Source organism: Nerophis ophidion, linkage group LG09 (genome assembly GCF_033978795.1).
Source record: "Nerophis ophidion isolate RoL-2023_Sa linkage group LG09, RoL_Noph_v1.0, whole genome shotgun sequence".
NCBI classification, from domain to species: Eukaryota; Metazoa; Chordata; class Actinopteri; order Syngnathiformes; family Syngnathidae; genus Nerophis; species Nerophis ophidion.
This window is the reverse complement of record NC_084619.1, coordinates 15,708,599-15,730,814: the sequence shown is the minus strand read 5'-3', so window position 1 is coordinate 15,730,814 and position 22,216 is coordinate 15,708,599. Positions and strand designations below refer to the sequence as shown.

The window sequence follows — 22,216 nt, the reverse complement described above, 5'->3', positions numbered from 1 at the left end:
GACAGGCCAATCAGAGGCAAGATAGGGTGGGTCCTGGAACCAGGAAGGGAAATCACAACAGACATCCCAAATGACGACAAGAGAGTCAGAGAAAGGAAGAGGGAATATTCAAGTGGGTGATTTATGTATTAAAAAAAGGATTTGCAAATTGTTGTATTCGGTTTTTATTTACGATTTACACAACGTGCCAACTTCACTGGTTTTGGGTTTTGTAGTTAATTGAATAGATTTTGCTTTTGTTTAGTTGTGTCCATTGAGAACAAATAAATTACTTAGCTGTTTCTGATAAACAGACCATAGAATTCACCATACATAAAGTGAATAATGTACAGATTTTACGATATATGTGATCGGTAGTGGTATCGGCAGAACCCACTCATAGAAGAAGGAATCGGAATCGCAACAGCCCTAATTATTAGTCTATTTCAGGAGATCTTCAGCTGATTTTAATTTTATTTTAATCATATTCATTTATATCTAACCTGCTTACAGTTTACAATCTTGAGTTGATGATATTGTCACTAACATTATTTATTTAACACATAAACCTTAGGCTTCGGTCAGGCTAGAAAAATAAATACTGACTAAATATACTAGAACACATAAATAACTGACAAAATACATTTACATACAGTTATCCATCCATCCATCCATTTCCTACCGCTTATTCCCTTTCGGGGTCGCGGGGGGCGCTATGTTGTGCTAAAATGAATTGACTAAATTAATAATGTATATATTTCTTAACTAAACTGTCAATAAAAAAATAGTGCAAATGTTAAATACAGCTTCACCACTTTAGTCACAATTTTTGCCCTTAAGACAATTTTTAAATGACTTTAGCTTAAGACTTCTTCTGTTTGTTTGAGATTGTCATTTCTGCCACAAGTGGTGGAAAAGTGCATTACAACTGAGTACCGCTCCAGCACATACAGACCACAGCTGAGAAACATATTTTTTGGCGGCCCTCGCGCCTCAACAATGGTTAGGAAACACACATGTGTTTGTTAGTTTAATAATACTCTATGACAGTGATTCTTAACCAGGGTTCGATCGAACCCTAGGGGTTCGGTGAGTCGGCCTCAGGGGTTCGGTGGAGCCTCCACTCAAGCCACACCCGACTCATCGTGTACATAAACACTTCTCCCTATCGGCATATTAGGGATACGGCAACAGCAGAACCCAAACTGATTTGCAGGTCTGTAATTTGTTACGATTTCATGCACTGTGTTGGTTTTGTTCTTTGAACCAGGTGATGTTCATGCACGGTTGTGCACCAGTAAAAGGTCATAAAACTTTGTCTTGAATTTGAAAAACATTTTATTTTACACTAAAGAATGGTTCGGTGGATGCGCATATGAAACTGGTGGGGTTCAGTACCTCCAACAAGGTTAAGAACCACTGCTCTATGAACACCATTGAACATGTCAATACTTTCTACATCAGGGGTCACCAACGCGGTGCCCGCGGGCACCAGGTAGCCCGTAAGGACCAGATGAGTCGCCCGCCCGCTGGCCTGTTCTAAAAATAGCTCAAATAGCAGCACTTACCAGTGAGCTGCCTTTATTTTTAAAATTGTATTTATTTACTAGCAAGCTGGTCTCGCTTAGCTCGACATTTTTAATTCTAAGAGAGACAAAACTCAAATAGAATTTGAAAATCCAAGAAAATATTTTAAAAACATAGTCTTTACTGGTTTAAATAAATTCATTTATTTTTTTACTTTGCTTCTTATAACTTCCGGAAAGACAATTTTAGAGAAAAATACAACCTTAAAAATGATTTTAGGACTTTTAAACACATATACCGTTTTACCTTTTAAATTCCTTCCTCTTCTTCCCTGACAATTTAAATCAATGTCCAAGTAATTTTTTTTATTGTAAAGAATAATACATACATTTTAATTTAATTCTTCATTTTAGTTTGTGTTTTTTCGAAGAAGAATATTTGTGAAATATTTCTTCAAACTTATTATGATTAAAATTCCAAAAAATTATTCTGGCAAATCTAGAAAATCTGTAGAATCAAATTTAAATCTTATTTCAAAGTCTTTTGAATTTCTTTACATTTTTTTGTTCTGGAAAATCTAGAAGAAATAATAATTTGTCTTTGTTAGAAATATAGCTCGGTCCAATTTGTTATATATTCTAAAAAAAATGCAGATTGGATTTTACCTATTTAAAACATGTCATCAAAATTCGAGAATTAATCTTAATCAGGAAAAATTACAAATGATGTTCCATAAATATTTTTTTAATTTTTTTCAAAAAGATTCGAATGAGCAACTTTTTCTTTTCTTTTTTTCGGTTGAAATTTGAATTTTAAAGAGTCAAAATTAAACATAAACTATGTTTCAAAATTAAATTTTCATTTTTTTCCTGTTTTTGCTCTTTTAAACCGTTCAATTAAGTGTTTTTTTCATCATTTATTTTCTACAAAAAACCTTCCGTAAAAGGAAAAAAAATGCACGACGGAATGACGGACAGAAATACCCATTTTTATACATATATATGTATAGATTTATTTATTAAAGGTAAATTAAGCAAATTGGCTATTTCTGGCAATTTATTTAAGTGTGTATCAAACCGGTAGCCCTTCGCATTAATCATTACCAAAGAAGTAGCTCTTGGTTTCAAAAAGGTTGGTGACCCCTGTTCTATATTATACAAAATAAAGCAATAAAACACAGCTTAAGTCAATATCAAAAACTCAAACGTACAAAATGATGTCATAACAATGTGTGGCTATGCACAGAATGATCTCTGAAACAAAACATAAAAAGCAAAACTCAGGAGTCAAATAAAAAAGATGATATTCAGCATGCGTCCTCATAGTTAACAGCCTGAGACTGAAGCTTTAACATGAGGGGTTATTTTCCCCCATAAACAATTCATTTTGTCATCGAGGAGAGAAAAAGCCCAATTGGATGGTCTCCAGCAGAGGATGACGAGAAATAATGAGGAAATATTACCCCCCCCACAAAAAAAAAGTCACTTCTTCAGATGAGGGGAGTCAACAAAGGAAGTTGTTGAATGTTTGATTTATCAAGCGAGATAACTTTTGGTAAATACAGTGGGGCAAAAAAGTATTTAGTCAGCCACCGATTGTGCAAGTTCTCCCACTTAAAATAATGACAGAGGTCTGTAATTTTCATCATAGGTACACTTCAACTGTGAGAGACAGAATGTGAAAAAAAATCCAGGAATTCACATTGTGGAAATTTTGAAGAATTTATTTGTAAATTATGGTGGAAAATAGGTATTTGGTCAACCATTTAAAGCTCTCACTGATGGAAGGAGGTTTTGGCTATAAATCTCACGATACATGGCCCCATTCATTCTTTCCTTAACACGGATCAATCGTCCTGTCCCCTTAGCAGAAAAACAGCCCCAAAGCATGATGTTTCCACCCCCATGCTTCACAGTAGGTATGGTGTTCTTGGGATGCAACTCAATATTCTTCTTCCTCCAAACCTGACGAGTTGAGTTTATACCAAAATGGATACATGGATGATACAGTAAAGGATTGGGAGAATGTCATGTGGTCAGATGAAACCAAAATGGAACTTTTTGGTATAAACTCAACTCGTCATGTTTGGAGGAAGAAGAATACTGAGTTGCATCCCAAGAACACCACACCTACTGTGAAGCATGGGGGTGGAAACATCATGCTTTGGGGCTGTTTTTCTGCTAAGGGAACAGGACGATTGATCCGTGTTAAGGAAAGAATGACTGGGGCCATGTATCGAGAGATTTTGAGCCAAAACCTCCTTCCATCAGTGAGAGCTTTGAATGGTTGACCAAATACTTATTTTCCACCACAATTTACAAATACATTCTTTAAAATTCCTACAATATGAATTCCTGGATTTTTTCCTTCACATTCTGTCTCTCACCGTTGAAGAGTACCTATGATGAAAATTACAGACCTCTGTCATCATTTTAAGTGGGAGAACTTGCACAATCGGTGGCTGACTAAACACTTTTTTGCCCCACTGTATTTATTGCAAAGCTACATTAAGACTCACCTATAAAGTACTCTCGTCAAGCAAAATAAAACCAAAACAAAATAACAAAAAAACAGCAGCTGTGTAATGAGAGGCAAGAACACAGCACACATATTCCTAGTCCGCTCTTCCTTAGCTGTATTATTCATGAATGGGAACAGCAGCGTTTCATATCATGGTGAGGTAGATCCAAAGCACAACTCTAAGACAGTTGGAAGAATAACCCCTGGCCAGTTACCATCCTCACAGTCCACCCTCTTTTCTGGGATTTCAGAGTCCGCCCTCCCCAGACCCGTCTTGGATTGAGGTATCAATACTGGAACTCCTTCCCTGTCTGCATTGTTACAACTCTGATTCACAGTCAATTCTTCATTCGTCTTCATATTTTTCCAGAGAGCCGCTGTGTGCCACACACTCCTGGCCTTTTCCTCTGCGGCCTGCCCCTCAGTCTAAGCGAGAGAAAAACACCCATGAATCCCCAGAACATGTAAGCGCAATTCTTTTCTTTCTCGAGGAACTGTTGTGTTGGTGTGAAGACGAACAGGAAGACGACACAGAGGCGTACGTAGAGAGTGAATGATGTAATATGGATTTACTCATTTACACTGTGACATTCAGCCATTATTTTCTAAATAGCTGGTAATTAGGGATGGGAGGCATAGCCTAAAATCTATATTGCAATACATATTGCAGCCTTTTCCAATAATGATATATGTCACAATACATTATTTCGCACATAAATAATAACAGGCTGCTGATGTATGCGGGAACATATTTCCAGTTGGTTTATTTAATCAAAACTATTATTAATCTACTTCATAATATCTTTATGTTATAACATGGTTATACATACACTTCTGTTAAGATGTAATAATCACTCATCATTCTGTTGTTTGGATACTTTACATTGTTTTGGGCAATGCTAAAAAAGTGGGTATCGATCCAAAACCAAGTATTTACAGAGGCATAGTGGCCATACCAATGTCCATAATTCAAAATTTCAAGATTATTGAATTATTTAAAATTTTTCATCACTATTTTAATCAGACAAAAGACCGGATGGCGATGTAACAATATCGAGTAAATATTGAAATGATTTACTTTCTTTTTTACTCTACTACTAAGTGCAAAATAACCAAACAGAAGGAAAAACTGTGGACTTCTATTTCCTCAGTTTGTAACCAAAAAACAACAGGTTTTGTAAGAATAATAAAATATTGATCTAATCCCTGTAGTATCGACCATTATTTTACACTGTACTTGCTATCATTACTGTAAATTTCAGCATCTTTAGCTTAGCGGTTTGCTATGCTTTTTTTTGTGTATCGTATTTCCTTGAATTGCTGCCGGGGCGCTAATTAATTTTAAACCTCTTCTCACTCCTGCGCTTATCAAAGGCATGCGGTAAAAGTAAGCATGCGCTGATTATTTTAAAACCTCTTCTCACTCCGGCACTTACCAAAGGTATGCAGTAAAAAAAATGAGCGTGATGTAAGCTTGGACCTTAAATCCTACTGAATAGCTCTTAATCTTCTTTCCTTTATGCGCTTTCAAATTACCGGTATTGAAATCAGCCTCCTCCATTTTGAGAATGATGACAGGGGAAGTGTCACTTCATAATATCTTTATGTTGTAACATGGTTATACATACACTTCTGTTAAGATGTAATAATCACTCATCGTTCTGTTGTTTTTGATACTTTACATTGTTTTGGGGAATACTAAAAATGTGGGTATCGATCCAGTACAAAGTATTTACAGAGGCATAATGGCCATACCAATGTCCATAATTCAACATTTCAAGATTATTGATTTTAAAAATTTTTGATCATTATTTTAATCAGACAAAAGACCGGGTAGCGATGTAACAATATCGATTAAAAATTAAAATGATTTACTTACTTTTTTACTTTACAACTAAGTGCAAAATAACTAAACAGAAGCAAAAATTACTGCGGGCTTCTATTTCCTGAGTTTGTAGACAAAAAACAACAGGTTTTGTGACAATAAAAAAATATTGATCAACCATATTTCCTTGAATTGCCGCCGGGACGCTAATTAATTTAAAACCTCTTCTCACTCCGGCACTTACCAAAGGTATGCAGTAAAAAATTTGAGTGTGATGTAAGCTTGGACCTTAAATCCTACTGAATAGCTCTTAATCTTCTTTCCTTTATGCGCTTTCAAATTACCGGTATTGAAATCAGCCTCCTCCATTTTGAAAATGATGACAGGGGAAGTGTCACTTCATAATATCTTTATGTTGTAACATGGTTATACGTACACTTCTGTTAAGATCTAATAATCACTCATCATTCTGTTGTTTGGATACTTTACATTATTTTGGGGAATACTAAAAATGTGGGTATCGATCCAGTACCAAGTATTTACAGAGGTATAATTGGCCATACCAATGTCCATAATTCAAAATTTAAAGATTATTTTATTTTTGATCACTATTTTAATCAGACAAAAGACCGGATGGCGATGTAACAATATTGACTAAATATTTAAATGATTTACTTACTTTTTTACTTTACTACTAAGTGCAAAATGACTAAACATAAGCAAAAACCGTGGGCTTCTATTTCCTGAGTTTGTAACCCAAAAACAACAGATTTTGTGATAATAAAAAAATATTGATCTAATCCCTGTAGTATCGACTATTATTTTATACCAGGGGTCACCAACCTTTTTGAAACCAGGAGTTACTTTTTGGGTACTGATTAATGTGAAGGGCAACCAGTTTGATACACACCTCAATAAATTGCCAGAAATAGCCAATTTGCTCCATTTACCTTTAATACATAAATATATATATATGAAAAAATGGGTTTTTCTGTCCGTCTTACATTTTTTTCCTTTTACGGAAGTTTTTTGTAGAGAATAAATGATGACAAAAACACTTAATTGAACGGTTTAAAAGAGAAGAGAAACACGAAAAAAAAAGAAAATTAAATTTTGAAACATAGTTTATCTTCAATTTTTAATCTTTAAAATTCAAAATTAAACCGAAAAAAATTAAAAGAAAAACTAGCTAATTCGAATATTTTTGAAAACAATTAAAAAAATAATTATAGAACATCATTAGTAATTTTTCCTGATTAAAATTAATTTTAAAATTTTGATGACATGTTTTAAATAGGTTAAAATCCAATCTGCACTTTGTTAGAATATATAACAAATTGAAAAAAGCTATATTTTTAACAAAGACAAATCATTATTTCTTTTAGATTTTCCAGAACACATTTTTTAAAAGAAATTCAAAAGACTTTGAAATAAGATTTAAATTTGATTCTACAGATTTTCTAGATTTGCCAGAATAATTTTTTTGAATTTTAATCATAAGTTTAAAGGAATATTTCACAAATATTCATCGGCGAAAAAACAGAAGCTAAAAGGAAGAATTAAATTAAAATGTATCTATTATTCTTTACAATAAATAAATACATTTACTTGAACATTGATTTAAATTGTCAGGAAAGAAGAGGAAGGAATTTAAAAGGTAAAAATGTATAAGTGTTTAAAAATCCTAAAATAATTTTTAAGGTTGTATTTTTTCTCTAAAATTGTCTTTCTGAAAGTTATAAGAAGCAAAGTAAAAAAATAAATGAATTTATTTAAACAAGTGAAGACCAAGTCTTTAAAATATGTTCTTGGATTTTCAAATTCTACTTGAGTTTTGTCTCTCTTGGAATTAAAAATGTCGAGCAAAGCGAGACCAGCTTGCTAGTAGATAAATACAATTTAAAAAATAGAGGCAGCTCACTGGTAAGTGCTGCTATTTGAGCTATTTTTAGAACAGGCCAGCGGGCTACTCGGGCACCACGTTGTTGACGCCTGTTTTATACTGTACTTGCTATCATTACTGTAAATGTCAGCATCTCTAGCTTAGCGGTTTTCTATGCTTTTTTTGTATATTTCTGCGGTAAGTAGTGTAGCATTTTTAGCTATTCCTCATCCTCTAGTCCTCCAGTGATACTTGTAAGAAACAGTTTATGTGCCGATAAAGAGGCGAGGATTAGGGATATAGAAGCAGCTTGGTACTGTGATTTTAGTCGCTGGCTTCGTTTACCTTTCACTGACACATTTGAGGGACACATCTCTGCGTCGTCAATATGCATTATGGCGATATGACAATAGCATTAAAAGCTTTATCATCTATATCACATATCGTCTTTATCGCACAACACTACTGGCAACAACAGTGAGTAGCGAGATCATCGTCTTGTCAAAAATCAAGCATAGGAGTGGTGGTAGAGTAGTAGTGTCATGGTCTTGGGTAGCATGAAAGCTGCCGTCACTAGAGCGCTACGGCCTAGTGGTTAAAGTGTCTGCCCTGAGATCGGTAGGTCGTGAGTTCAAACCCCGGCCGAGTCATACCAAAGACTATAAAAATGGGACCCAATACCTCCCTGCTTGGCACTCAGCACCAAAGGTTGGAATTGGGAGTTAAATCACCAAAAATTGTTCCCGGGCGTGGCCACCGCTGCTGCCCACTGCCCCCCTCACCTCCCAGGTGGTGATTAAGGGTGATGGGTCAAATGCAAAGAATAATTTTCGCCACACCTAGTGTGTGTGTGACAATCATTGGTACTTTAACTTTAAATTTAACTTGAAATATTAATTCTAACATGTACCCATTTGATTTTGATAAAAATCAGATTGTATCGGCCTGTATCTAAAATCTCCACTACACAGCACAGTAAGCGCTCTGATACAGTTTACATCTGCAAAGCTCTGCAAAGTCTTTTCTAACACTAAAAAGAACAAAATGTTCATGCTGACATTGTATCAAATCAATATTGGCATCGATCGATACTCGGTATTGTTTTGGAAGTCAAAAAAGTTTGCTGTCACATTAATTTCCTATAGTCCAAAATCAAACAATAACAGTGCAATACGTTTTCATAACATGGTCACTACTGACTAGTTTCTCTTGTTATATTCTTATTTTACTTATATATTTTTATTCCCATTGTTGCTTTTTATTTTTATTCTTATTGTAATATTTTTCCATTTTGTTTCCATTGAAGCCCCCATTATTTACTTTTTACTTTTTAAATTGATCCCAACTCTGTACACTGCTGCTGAAATTTTTAATTTTCCTGAAGGAACTCTCTTGAAGGAATCAATAAAGTACTATCTATCCATCTATCTATCTATCTATCTATCTATCTATCTATCTATCTATCTATCTATCCATCTATCTATCTATCTATCTACTGTTGGCTTGATAGAGAATTCCATGGCCAGGATGATTAACACAGTGCTTGATAAAAATGGAGTTTGGACAAAATTTGACTGGGAGGTGTACTTGTGCTGCCAATTATTTAAGCAATAATGGCAGTCAGCTTCACACGGACTACTCTAAAGTCTATCCACTTGTATATTATTGTTGTTGGAGTAGATATAATAAATGTTTGTTGAAATGAGAGGGGTACACTCACTTTTTGTGCGATATACTGCTTGTTGACAGTGGTTCCTATATTTTTACAACACCTCTCAGGAAGCCGCAGCACACTATGCAAACTATAGTACAGTAGAACCACAATATTGTTAAACATTTCAGTCTCACACTGAATACCATCGGATTAAAGGTACATGAATAGCTAACAAAAGGGATTATTCACACTATGCAAACTATAGTACAGTAGAACCACAATATGGTTAAACATTTCAGTCTCACACTGAATACCATCGGATTAAAGGTACATGAATAGCTAACAAAAGGGATTATTCAAATGTTAAGTGTAACATTTACCACTTTTTTGTTGACTTTACACAATAAAAGAAGGTGAAGTTACAGTTCAGATGTTGACCTCGGCTTGCTGACGTCATACCTTGAGGACCGGGAGGTCCAGGCACTCCTGGTAAGCCATCCTTGCCAGGGGCTCCTGAAGGTCCTTGGATCTGTGAGGCTAAAATGCCTGCAGGTGTCTTCTGTAGCAGGGCAGAGCTCGACAACTTTTCTGCAAAGATATCAAACGCACATAATGGATGAGAAGGAGAGCACACACAAATAATCTGCGAGATCACCTTTACGGGACCATCTGTACCTTCAAAGATCCTTAATACTTCAGTCCTGATGAACATTTTCAGTTCCTCCATGAGGGAGGTGTCGCCCTGCAGATAGAAACAACCAGAGGTGGGTAGAGTAGCCAGAAATTGTACTGAAGTAAGAGTACTGTTACTTTAGAGATGTATTACTCAAGTAAAAGTGAGGAGTAGTCACCCAAATATCTACTTAAGTAAAAGTAAAAAGTTTGTTGTGAAAAAACTACTCAAGTACTGATTAACTGATGAGTAACCTGTTCGTTTAATGATGATGGCAACAAGTAATGCACAAAAACATAAAAATAGCAATGAACAAATACAGAGCCAGGAATATCTCTTAAGCAACTCAAATAAAAATATTTATTAAATAATATATATTTGGTTTTACACTGTATTAGGAAAAAAAAATGAAAATGAATTTTACCTTTGCAACCTCATTATACTATTGGCTAAGTTTTATATTTATAAATGTAAGTTTCTCAATACCCGACCTGTTTTTTGTGCCTTTAAAAAATATTTAGAACTCTACATTAAAACACTCTACCTCTAACAACCAAAAAGCTGTGAAAACGATGATGCTGTGTTCCAAATGCAAGTTGTTTACTGAGATTGAGTGATCTTTGCACTTTGTTTATTTTATATATATATATATATACATATATATATATATATATATATATATATATATATATATATATATATATATATATATATATATATTTTGCATTCTATTTTATTTACTTTGAATTTACAACCCCCTGGTGCTGTTTTGTACGGTTTTTATACTGTTTTGTACTGTTTTTGTACTTACTTTGATTATTATTTTCAACTGTTTGTAAATGTTGAAATTTATAAATAAAGGTTTATAAAAAATAAATAGAATGTGCAGTTAATCATGTGACCGCCCGGCTCTGTTTGATTGGTGAAACGGAGTCAAACGTCACCAGTGACTGCATTTGATTGGTGAAACGGAGTCAAACGTCACCAGTGACTGCATTTGATTGGTGAAATGCAGGTATGCGATAGATCCTACTTTGAAGGTCTGTCTGACAAACCAAAACAAAGAAAGCGTGCATTAAGAGATCGATAAAAATCAGTAGCGAGCTGAACGTAGATAAATGGAGCGGAGTAAAAGTAGCGTTTCTTTTCTATAAATATACTCAAGTAAAAGTATGTTGCATTAAAACTACTCTTAGAAGTACAATTTATCCCAAAAGTTACTACAGTAGATGTAACGGAGTAAATGTAGCGCTTTACTACCCACCTCTGGAGACAACCATTTTCACGACGAGTGAGTGAAATACTGTAATATAAAGTGGTCACACATTGTTTTGACCAAAAATTATAACTGTCTGTACACACTATGTCAAGCTTAGCCATACTTGCCAACCTTGAGACCTCCGAATTCGGGAAATGAGGCCGTGGGGTGGGTGTGAGTGTGTAGGGTGTTTAGGGGTAGCGGGGGGGTCTGATATACAACATTTGATGGCAGCATACCCCTTCCCCCTCGATCTGTCCTGGATGAACTGAAATTGTTTTTTCCAATCATTTTGGAACTGGCAATCGTACTTCTTCTTCTTACTCGTCGTCGCCATGTCTCTTCTTCGTTCTTCTGCTTCATCACTGTTATGTTTTTGGACATTTCTACTTGCTGTAGTTTTGAAGCAATGCATGATGGGAATCCAGATGTTGTGTGTCAGTGTATTAATGTGCCGGCTGGAATAAACATACGCTGAGCAATAGCTTCGTGCCTGCCTACTTTATGTGTTATAGATAAACCTATGGATAACGGAGACATATATAATAGTCTCCTTTTCAGATGAGAGGGGACGCTAAAGGCAGTGCCTTTAAGGCACGCCCCCAGTATTGTTGTACGGGTGGAAATCAGGAGAAATTCGGGACAATGGTTGCCCCGGGAGATTTTCGGGAGTGGAACTGAAATTCAGGAGTCTCCCGGGAATATCGGGAGGGTTGGCAAGTATGAGTTTAGCCCGTTATCTTTCTCAATGGTTGACAAATATTGTTCTCTGCAAAATAAATAACGTGCTGCGCTTCTCTTGCTGCAACTAAATGTATAATTATAATAATAATATTAATCATCTAACCCTTACATGTTCATGCTTGTTGCTAAGTGCATGTGTAAAAAGCCTGCAGCACATCCTCTTTGTTTTCACAGACTGCCCTGACCTTCATGTGAGCATTGACAGTGAATGGCAGGACGGGTCGAGCAGAATCAAAGCAGCAGGTATTGGTTACATCAGAAATGTGCGGCTACTGCACAGGAATCTTACACAAATTGTTCAGAAGCTGAAACAAATCCTATCGTACCAATTGTCCCGGAGGGCCCGGATCCCCTTTTTGGCCAACAGGTCCGCTCGGTCCCGAGGGGCCACCATCTCCAGGACGTCCTCTTTCCCCCTGGACACCTCTCTCTCCGGGAATTCCCGGATCACCCTATAGTTCAAACAAAAAAATAAAGGCTGCTAATTGGACGCGCTTGACACATTAATACTGACTATTCCCTTGTATGATATTAATAATAGACTAGATCCATATAAGTGCTTTTCTAAACAGGGAACTCTCTTTACAGTGTGAACTCAGAACTCATCATTCACTAACACGTTGATGGTGGTAAGCTACATTTGTTGCCACAGCTCCCCTGGGGTAAAAAGACGGAAACATGCCTGCCAATTTACACCAATGGCCTCTCCAACCACTAAATCTTCATTCACCAGTGTGAGTGGCACTGGGAGCAAAGTGGGTGAAGTGTTTAGCCCAAGGACACAATGGCAGAAGTGGATTCGTACCAGAACCTTTCAAGTTTCTGGACGGATGCTCTACCATGAGCCACGCTGCCCAGTATTGATTGATTGATTGAGAAGTTTATTGACATCTTAAAGAATTGAAATCATGTAAATACTTTAAAAAGGCAAATGGATGGCACAAAAAGCCAAAAGGCTTGTTTCCATTGTGGGCCATTAAATATTCATCACATTTGATATATTCAATAATAAAATATATATAACCTGTAACACGTATAAAAGAATTACGCGGAAAAAAAAATGGACAAATTATGTACATATACACAGTATATATGTCAGATTATTTGAAAAACAATATATACAAAAAATAGGGGGGTATATAAACTATGTACATGACTATGCAGTAGAATGAAAGTAATCTGGTTTGTTCAAAATACTTTTCAAAGTCCAATTCGAATCGAAATGATAACAAATTTTATACTAACCCTGCAGTTCATAGTTTTGCAAGAAAATTAAGATGTTATAAACAAACTTCAAATAAGGTAAGGCAGTGGTTCAAACTTTTTACATCATGTACCTCCGCAAAAATATAGTCTTGTTCCTGTTTTCACTAAGTTTGTGTACCATTACAAATTATGTTCAAACACACCTTGTTTTTGTTGATTGGTTTGGGATGTATGAGGAAAGCTAAAACAAAGAACAATTTGATTTGAATTTAATTTCAATTTGTACGATTGCCTGTAAGTATTCTTTTTAATCCAAATTATGGTATTCTCATGGCATTGAATGGATAGCAACTGGACAGGTTAGATCAGTGGTTCTCAAATGGGGGTACGCGTACCCCTGGGGGTACTTGAAGGTATGCCAAGGGGTTCGTGAGATTTTTTTTTAATATTCTAAAAATAGCAACAATTTAAAAATCAATTTATAAATATAGTTATTGAATAATACTTAAACAAAATATGAATGTAAGTTCATAAACTGTGAAAAGAAATGCAACAATGCAACATTCAGGGTTGACAGCTAGATTTTTGTGGACATGTTCCATAAATATTGATGTTAAAGATTTCTTTTTTTGTGAAGGAATGTTTAGAATTAAGTTCATGAATCCAGATGGATCTCTATTACAATCCCCAAAGAGGGCACTTTAAGTTTATGATTACTTCTATGTGTAGAAGTCTTTATTTGTAATTGAATCACTTGTTTATTTTATAGTTATTTTTATATATTTTTTCCAAATAGTTCAAGAAAGACCACTACAAATGAGCAATATTTAGCACTGTTATACAATTTAATAAATCAGAAACTGATGACATAGTGCTGAATTTTACTTCTTTATCTCTTTCTTTCAACCAAAAATGCTTTGCTCTGATTAGGGGGTACTTGAATTAAAAAAAATGTCCACAGGGGGTACATCACTGAAAAAAGGTTGAGAACCACTGGGTTAGATTGTCTTCAAAGACCTTTCCCCTCTCATGTGCTCGTGATGATGACCATATTTTCCAGACTATAAGCTGCTACTTTTTCCTCAAGCCCTGAACCATGTGGCTTACACAAAGGTGCAGCTAATCTACGGATTTTTCTTCACTAATGGCTGAAAAATGGAATAGATAAAGCAAAGACATTAAACAATGTAATAAAACGTCATGCATTCGGGTTGCATTGCTGCTATGGTGGTGTTCTCACGATGCGGAGACCAGTGTGATTTTATTTCATATACGAGACAAAAATACAAAAACGACAAGCGTGTCGGGAATCCAAAAAGCCCAAATGTAGTTTCGCATGGAGAGGTGAAAACATAATCTGTAGCATACAGCTAACAAGCACGCAACTGTTGCCAACGGCGAACAAAGGAAAAGCTATCCCAGCATGAAAACAAACAAACCTGGCGCATAGAGTGCGCATTAATCCAGCAACCAAAATAGAGTGACACCGGTGTATAGGGGGAAGTCGTTAGTGGTGACACCAGGCGCAAACACTAATCATCAAACAGAAACTGGTGTGTAAGAAAATCAGCAGACCTCGCAACCTCACTTAAACAAAGCGCTGAGAACCGACACAGAAAATCACTACAAACACAAAACAAAACATGACCTGGTATAACAGGCCATGACAAAATTGATTAACTTTAAGAAACTGTTCAAACATAAAGCATAAAGAGTTGACAAAGTAGAAGGATGAATAATCCTGACAAATATATTGAACCTTATTAAAAAAGGAGAACATCATATTCATCTAACAAAGCACGACTAAAGACCCTAATGACTATTCAGCTTTGTCTGATCAGCCATGTTACTGCTGTGTGACAGGCACTGTTTGGAAATGAACATCTATGTGAATATCTTATTTCGCAACGAATCGGTATATATTTGTGGATATTCAAATATATGAAAACATTTTTTTTTCTCAACAATGTAGTAAATGCGGTTTATATCTGTGGAGAGACGCAGCCGACGGGCCGACAGCGGGCTGAGAGAGGCGGTCTGGACCAAGTTGGAGGCCAGGAGGCGGGGCATGCGGCGGCGAGAAGAGGCGTAACGCACGCGGAGCAGTACGAGAACGGCAATCTGAGTCAGGTGCGTAAGACACACACCTGCTCACAATCTGCGCATCTGCTCCTAGACTATAAGAGAGGCGAGGGGGGCAGCCCGACCACGAGCCCGACAACCGAGATCACACCAAGATGAGTCCCCGCCACAGACGCAGCAGGCGAGCACCGAAAGGTGCATCGCGACCAGGAAGCGGTGCCGGCGCACTAGAAATGGGCGCGCCCGGCTGGCCCGAAGACAGATTTACTGAAATAACAAATCTGAATCAAACCTGCCACGATGCGTCGTGTGTCCAGTGTCCCCGCAACCCACACGGTGACGGCAGGAAGTCTGTCACAATATCACTATCACTTTTACCATCGTATTTGTACATATTGTACGTGCTGATGTTGCTCTATTGTTGTCGTTGTTATTGTTGTGTTTGCTGTAGTTGTTTTTGTCTCTCTGTCTAATCTCCCTCTTGTTCCCACAATTTCCCCCTCTGTCTTCTTTTTTTTTACTTTCTATTCCCTCATGCTGTGGCCTGGCTGCACCAAATGATAATATAAATACATTTAATAAAGTAAAATACTTTACTTTACAAAAGAGAAGTATCCTACACTTCTCCTTTGTAAAGTAAATCTGAACAGCCGATATGGTAAATGGGTTGTACTTGTATAGCGCTTTTCTACCCCTTTTTAAGGAGCCCAAAGGGCTTTAACAGTATTTCCACATTCGCTCATTCACACACACATTCACACACTGATGGAATGCAAGGGAGTCACCAGGACCCATCAGGAGCAAGGGTGAAGTGTCTTGCCCAAGGACACAACAGACGTGACTAGGATGGTAGAAGGTGGGAATTGAACCAGCAACCCTCAGATTGCTGGCACAGCCACTCTACTAACTTCGCCACACATGGGCATCTACATCAACTATATGATTTGCCTGAGAAGCTGGACAGGACAAAAAAATAAATAAATAAATAAATGTGGTTTATATGCTAGTGTGATTTATTATACGACAAATACGGTAGCAATCCAGTAAGCAGCAAGATATATTTCATCCATATTCAGTAAAATTAGTTTTTAGACAAATTTGGCTACTTACTCGTTCCCCTTTGGATCCTCTGTCACCCGCTCTACCTGAATCTCCCTTTAAAAAGCAAAATGTGCATGCATTAGTAAAGATATAAACATTTTTTTCGCCAACATACAGTAAAACAGACAATATTATGTGATCCAAATGTGCACATGCATCAATTTACTGTGTGTGCTGAAAAATCAAATATATTTTTAGACTTCTGAGACATGTGGCTTTTATTGCTTATTACTCACCTCAGGCATGTTTGTCTAAAAGCATCCTGCAGTCTTTCACCTTGTGCAATGTCACACCTCCTCTGCATCACCCCTGCGTTACTGTACTGTATATTATGCAGGGTCCTGAGATAGAAACTACCGAGTGGAGCTCTCAAGCTTCATGTCACAACATTTTGTGTCTTGCTACCCCTTCCCTGTCACCCCCTATTGCTTTTCCTCCTGCACTCATCTTTGAATCCATTTCCAGTTGGATTACGGAAGCCACGCAACACAAAAGTCTTTTTTTTTTTTTTTTTTTTTTTTGTAAACGGGGCAAAACTCCCCTTACCTTGTTTAATCTGCACCACTTACTAGGCCTGATGAGAGTTTTAAATCTATCCTCCTGCTCACTGATGTGTGCTTCCAAGTGATTTACAATGAAGCACAGGTTTTAGGGATGGGGGCAGAGGAGCAACGCCACCTGCTAGATGGCACTGTTTCCCTACCAAACAAGCCATCGGAGTGATATAACAAGAAGGTGCAGTGCAAGGCTGAGATTTTCCTGCAGGAATATTAACTAATAATAAGGGGAAGACAATAAACTACTGGGGCAGTCATTAGGGTGTTAGGTGACATATAAATCAAAGAGAAAATGTGCATGTTGCGTGCCTATTCTCTGTGATTATTTAGGAAACTGTGTAATGAATTTGATGGGTTATCAAAAGGAATTTTTCTTCTTCCCTCCCTTAAAAAAACATTTCATAATTGCCTGCGAGCACGAGCTGTTTAATTGGAGTTAAAAGACCGAAAGTCAACAAAGTCCTACATCTGCAGGCTTCCGTTTAGCTAAATCATTAAAATGCCAAACACTGCATGCAAATGGGTTTAATGCACTCAGGTAGCTTGAAAGGGATAACAATCTGCTGTGCCATCTCGCCGCGCCTTGTTGGATGTACAGTCATGCACTTTCTATAAGGGGATTTTGGGGGCGTGCGCACAACTCACCTTGTATCCGGGAGTTCCATCCTTCCCAGGCCTGCCCTGCTCAAAGGAGCGAAACAAACAAAAGACATTTTGTATCAGCTCTTTTGAGTGGATCTGCGCCGCCGCACCCCTGCTAATCTCCACACTTAATGAGATATCTCAATGACGCTGATTGCTTGCGCGAACACCGTTCCATTGTGCTCGGGAATTAGAGAAACCATCTTTCATGGTAATTACATGGAGGGATGTAATCGTCACATTTTGGCCATGTGGCCCTGGTGTCATGCACTTGTTGGAAGAGTACCTTGTTAAAGGCCTACTGAAATGAGATTTTCTTATTTAAACGGGGATAGCAGATCTATTCTATGTGTCATAGTTGATCATTTCGCGATATTGCCATATTTTTGCTGAAAGGATATAGTAGAGAACATCGACGATAAAGTTCGCAACTTTTGGTCGCTAATAAAAAATCCTTGCCTGTACCGGAAGTAGCAGACGTCACGGGTTGTAGGGTTCCTCAGATCCTCACATTGTTTATAATCATAGCCACCAGCAGCAAGTGCAATTCGGACCGAGAAAGCGACGAGTTCCCCATTAATTTGAGCGAGGATGAAAGATTCATGGATGAGGAAAGTTAGAGTGAAGCGCAAAAAAAAAAAGGCGACGGCTCCAAGTGACGGCTGTGTGAGCGATTTAGATGTTATTAGACACATTTACTAAGATAATTCTGGAAAATCCCTTATCTTATTGTGTTAATAGTGTTTTAGTGAGATTATAAAGTCATACCTGAAAGTCGGAGGGCTGCGGTGAACGCCAGTGTCTCTGAGAGAAGCCAATGGAGAAGCCAAGATCACAGCTGCCTTTTTGGCAGCTACAGGAGGAGGTCAGATAATCCACTCAAGTCTCCGGTAAGAGCCGACTTAATATCACAATTTTCCCATTCCAAAACTTGCTGGTTGACGTAGAGAAACATGTTTGCTTGACCGCTCTGTGTTAAAGCTTCACAACAAACAAAGAAACACCGGCTGTGTTTCGGTGCTAAAGGCAGCTGCAATCCACCGCTTTCCACCAACAGCATTCTTCTTTATAGTCTCCATTATTAATTGAACAAATTGCAAAAGATTCAGCAACACAGATGTCCAAATTACTTCGAATTATGCGATGAAAAGAGACGACTTTTAGCAGTAAGTGATGCTGGGCTAATATGTCCGCTACAACCCGAGACGTCACAAGCATGCATCATCATTCCGCGACGTTTTTAATAAGAAACTCAGCGGGAAATTTAAAATTGCAATTTAGTAAACTAAACCGGCCGTATTGGCATGTGTTGCAATGTTAATTTTTCATCATTGATATATAAACTATCAGACTGCGTGGTCGGTAGTAGTGGGTTTCAGTAGGCCTTTAAGGCCTGCACCTGCTGCTAAGGGGTTGGAGGACCATGTAGCTATGATTAGAAGGACAACCAAATACATGTGGATGCTTACAGCAACACCTTGGGGTCCCTCGGGTCCCGGGAATCCTGTCTCTCCGAGTGGCCCCCTCTCACCCTGTCGGAGAAGAGAGACGAGCCAACGTGTCAGTCGGCGGTGATAAAGGAATGACGAGCGGATTGACAGCTCAAAGGGAACCAGAGGCTGCCGCTCACCGGCTCTCCTGGGATCCCTGGTTCTCCCCGTGGGCCGGGCTTCCCCTGTCAATCAAAAGGCAAAAGAAGGGAACCGTCAGTGTTTGACAGACCCTCAATGGTGTCATATCTGGAGCACCTCCGCAGCTCATTTATAATACAAGCAAGATGTCTTCTATTGCTGCAGAGCACCAACACACCACAGGTTTATGTCTGGGCTGGTAATTATCATGTGTATTGTTGTGGAACCTTGGGACAACACAGTTGATCAGGCTGAGAAATGAGTTGGCCAGAGCACACACTCTGGTCACGATTTTAGGTAGACGTGCACGATTCAATGAGCACTAGTTTGACAGCTGGAATAAGATTGTTTATAGTTGTTGTAGTAAGTTAAAGTTAAAGTACCAATGATTGTCACACACACACTGGGTGTGGCGAAATTATTTTCTACTTTTGACCCATAACCCTTGATCACCCCCTGCGATGTGAGGGGAGTAGTGAGCACCATCGGTGGCCACGCCCGGGAAAAATTTAACCCCCATTTTCAATCCCTTATAGTCTTTGGTATGACTGGACCTACCAACCTCAGGGCTGACACTCTAACCACTAGGCCAGTGGTTCCCCAAATGGGGGTACGTGTACCCCTGGGGGTACTTGAAGGTATGCCAAGATGTACGTGAGATTTTTAAAAAATATTCTAAAAATAGCAACAATTCAAAAATAATGTATAAATATATTTATTGAATAATACTTCAACAAAATATGAATGTAAGTTCAAAAACTGTGAAAAGAAATGCAACAATGCAATATTCAATGTTGACAGCTAGATTTTTTGTGGACATTTTTTATGTTCCATAAATAAGATTTATTTTTTTTGTGAAGAAATGTTTAGAATAATGTTCATTAATCCAGATGGATTTCTATTGCAATCCCCAAAGAGGGCACTTTAAGTTGATGATTACTTCTATGTGTAGAAATCTTTACTTATAACTGAATCACTGGTTTATTTTTCAAGAAGTTTTTAGTTATGTTTATATCTTTTTTTCCAAATAGTTCAAGAAAGACCACTACAATTTAAAAAATCAGAAACTGATGACATAGTGCTGTATTATACTTCTTTATCTCTTTTTTTTTTAACCAAAAATGCTTTGCTCTGATTAGGGGGTACTTGAATTAAAAAAATGTTCACAGGGGTAAATCACTGAAAAAAGGTTGACAACCACTGCACTAGGCCGCGCAGTAGTTTGCTTTGCTCAGGGTTTCTCTGCAGGTTTCAACAAGCCATATTTCCGACTCTCTTTGCGACCATAATGAATATAATTTAAGACCATTTCATATCCATATGGACAAAAAAGTACAAAGATATAAAGGAAAATCAGGGGGCCAGAATGAATTGTAAGTACCGTATTTTCCCGACCATAGGGCACACCGGATTATAAGGCACTCTGTCGAAGAATGGTCTTTTTTTTTAATCTATTTCATATAAAAAGCGCATTAAAGATAATATGTCCATTTCTCAGATGATGGAATTGTTGACGACAGAAGTGCTGATATCAACCAAAAACTCCTCATCCCACACCCCAGATTGTAAATAATGTAAATAATTCAATGTACATACTCTGAAGATCAACCTATGTGATGACTGTATTACAATGGGGCAAAAAAGTATTTAGTCAGCCACCGATTGTGCAAGTTCTCCCACTTCAAATGATGACAGATGTCTGTAATTTTCATCATAGGTACACTTCAACTGTGAGACAGAATGTGAAAAAAAATCCAGGAATTCACGTTGTAGGAATTTTAAAGAATTAATTTGTAAATTATGGTGGAAAATAAGTATTTGGTCAACCATTCAAAGCTCTCACTGATGGAAGGAGGTTTTGGCTCAAAATCTCACGATACATGGCCCCATTCATTCTTTCCTTAACACGGATCAATCGTCCTGTCCCCTTAGCAGAAAAACAGCCCCAAAGCATGATGTTTCCACCACCATGCTTCACAGTAGGTGTGGTGTTCTTGGGATGCAACTCTGTATTCTTCTTCCTCCAAAAACGACAAGTTGAGTTGATACCAAAATGATACAGCAGAGGATTGGGAGAATTTCATGTGGTCAGATGAAACCAAAATAGAACTTTTTAGTATAAACTCAACTCGTTGTGTTTGGAGGAAGAAGAATACTGAGTTGCATCCCAAGAACACCATACCTACTGTGAAGCATGGGAGTGGAAACATCATGCTTTGGGGCTGTTTTTCTGCTAAGGGGACAGGACGATTGATCCGTGTTAAGGAAAGAATGAATGGGGCCATGTATCGTGAGATTTTGAGCCAAAACCTCCTTCCATCAGTGAGAGCTTTGAATGGTTGACCAAATACTTATTTTCCACCATAATTTACAAATAAATTCTTTAAAATTCCTACAATGTGAATTCCTGGATTTTTTTTCACATTCTGTCTCTCACAGTTGAAGTGTACCCATGATGAAAATTACAGACCTCTGTCATCATTTTAAGTGGGAGAACTTGCACAATCCGTGGCTGACTAAATACTTTTTTGCCCCACTGTATGCTGATAGTGTATATTTGTACCATGAATTGATTAACGTGGACCCCGACTTAAACAAGTTGAAAAACTTATTCGGGTGTTACCATTTAGTGGTCAATTGTACTGAATATGTACTGTACTGTGCAATCTACTAATAAAAGTTTCAATCAATCAATCAATCAAAAAACTGAGAGGGTGTAAAATACAATCTGTTCAAGATGTTTAATTGACTCAGTTTATTTTTAATGTATCTTATTGGCATTTTTCTAAATATCATGCCATAACATGTATTTTTCTAAAATGTTTAAATCAATCATCCATTTCCAAACACATGCATCATTTGCAATCCTAGTATGATGTTCATGTATTATTCCATAAAACATGTTTTTTTAATTTTTTTCTAATGGTATTCTGGT

The 22,216-nt window shown here is 37.4% G+C and overlaps 1 protein-coding gene across 4 annotated transcripts in view; it reads right to left on the bottom strand.

The window, feature by feature from the left end:
• LOC133559058 (collagen alpha-1(XIX) chain-like) overlaps window positions 1-22,216 on the bottom strand; it is a 325,779-nt gene that overhangs the window by 19,999 nt on the left and 283,564 nt on the right. For 3 of the 4 annotated variants that reach the window (XM_061910394.1, XM_061910395.1, XM_061910396.1), the window contains 7 exons: window positions 19,281-19,325; window positions 19,120-19,182; window positions 17,654-17,689; window positions 16,461-16,505; window positions 12,389-12,514; window positions 10,063-10,129; window positions 9,847-9,975 (listed from right to left, as the gene is read on the bottom strand). In XM_061910394.1, coding sequence (XP_061766378.1) covers window positions 9,847-9,975; window positions 10,063-10,129; window positions 12,389-12,514; window positions 16,461-16,505; window positions 17,654-17,689; window positions 19,120-19,182; window positions 19,281-19,325 — 511 coding nt within the window. Of the gene's footprint in view, window positions 1-3,972; window positions 4,453-9,846; window positions 9,976-10,062; window positions 10,130-12,388; window positions 12,515-16,460; window positions 16,506-17,653; window positions 17,690-19,119; window positions 19,183-19,280; window positions 19,326-22,216 lie in introns of those variants that run through there. The other variant, XM_061910397.1, reaches the window with a different exon arrangement.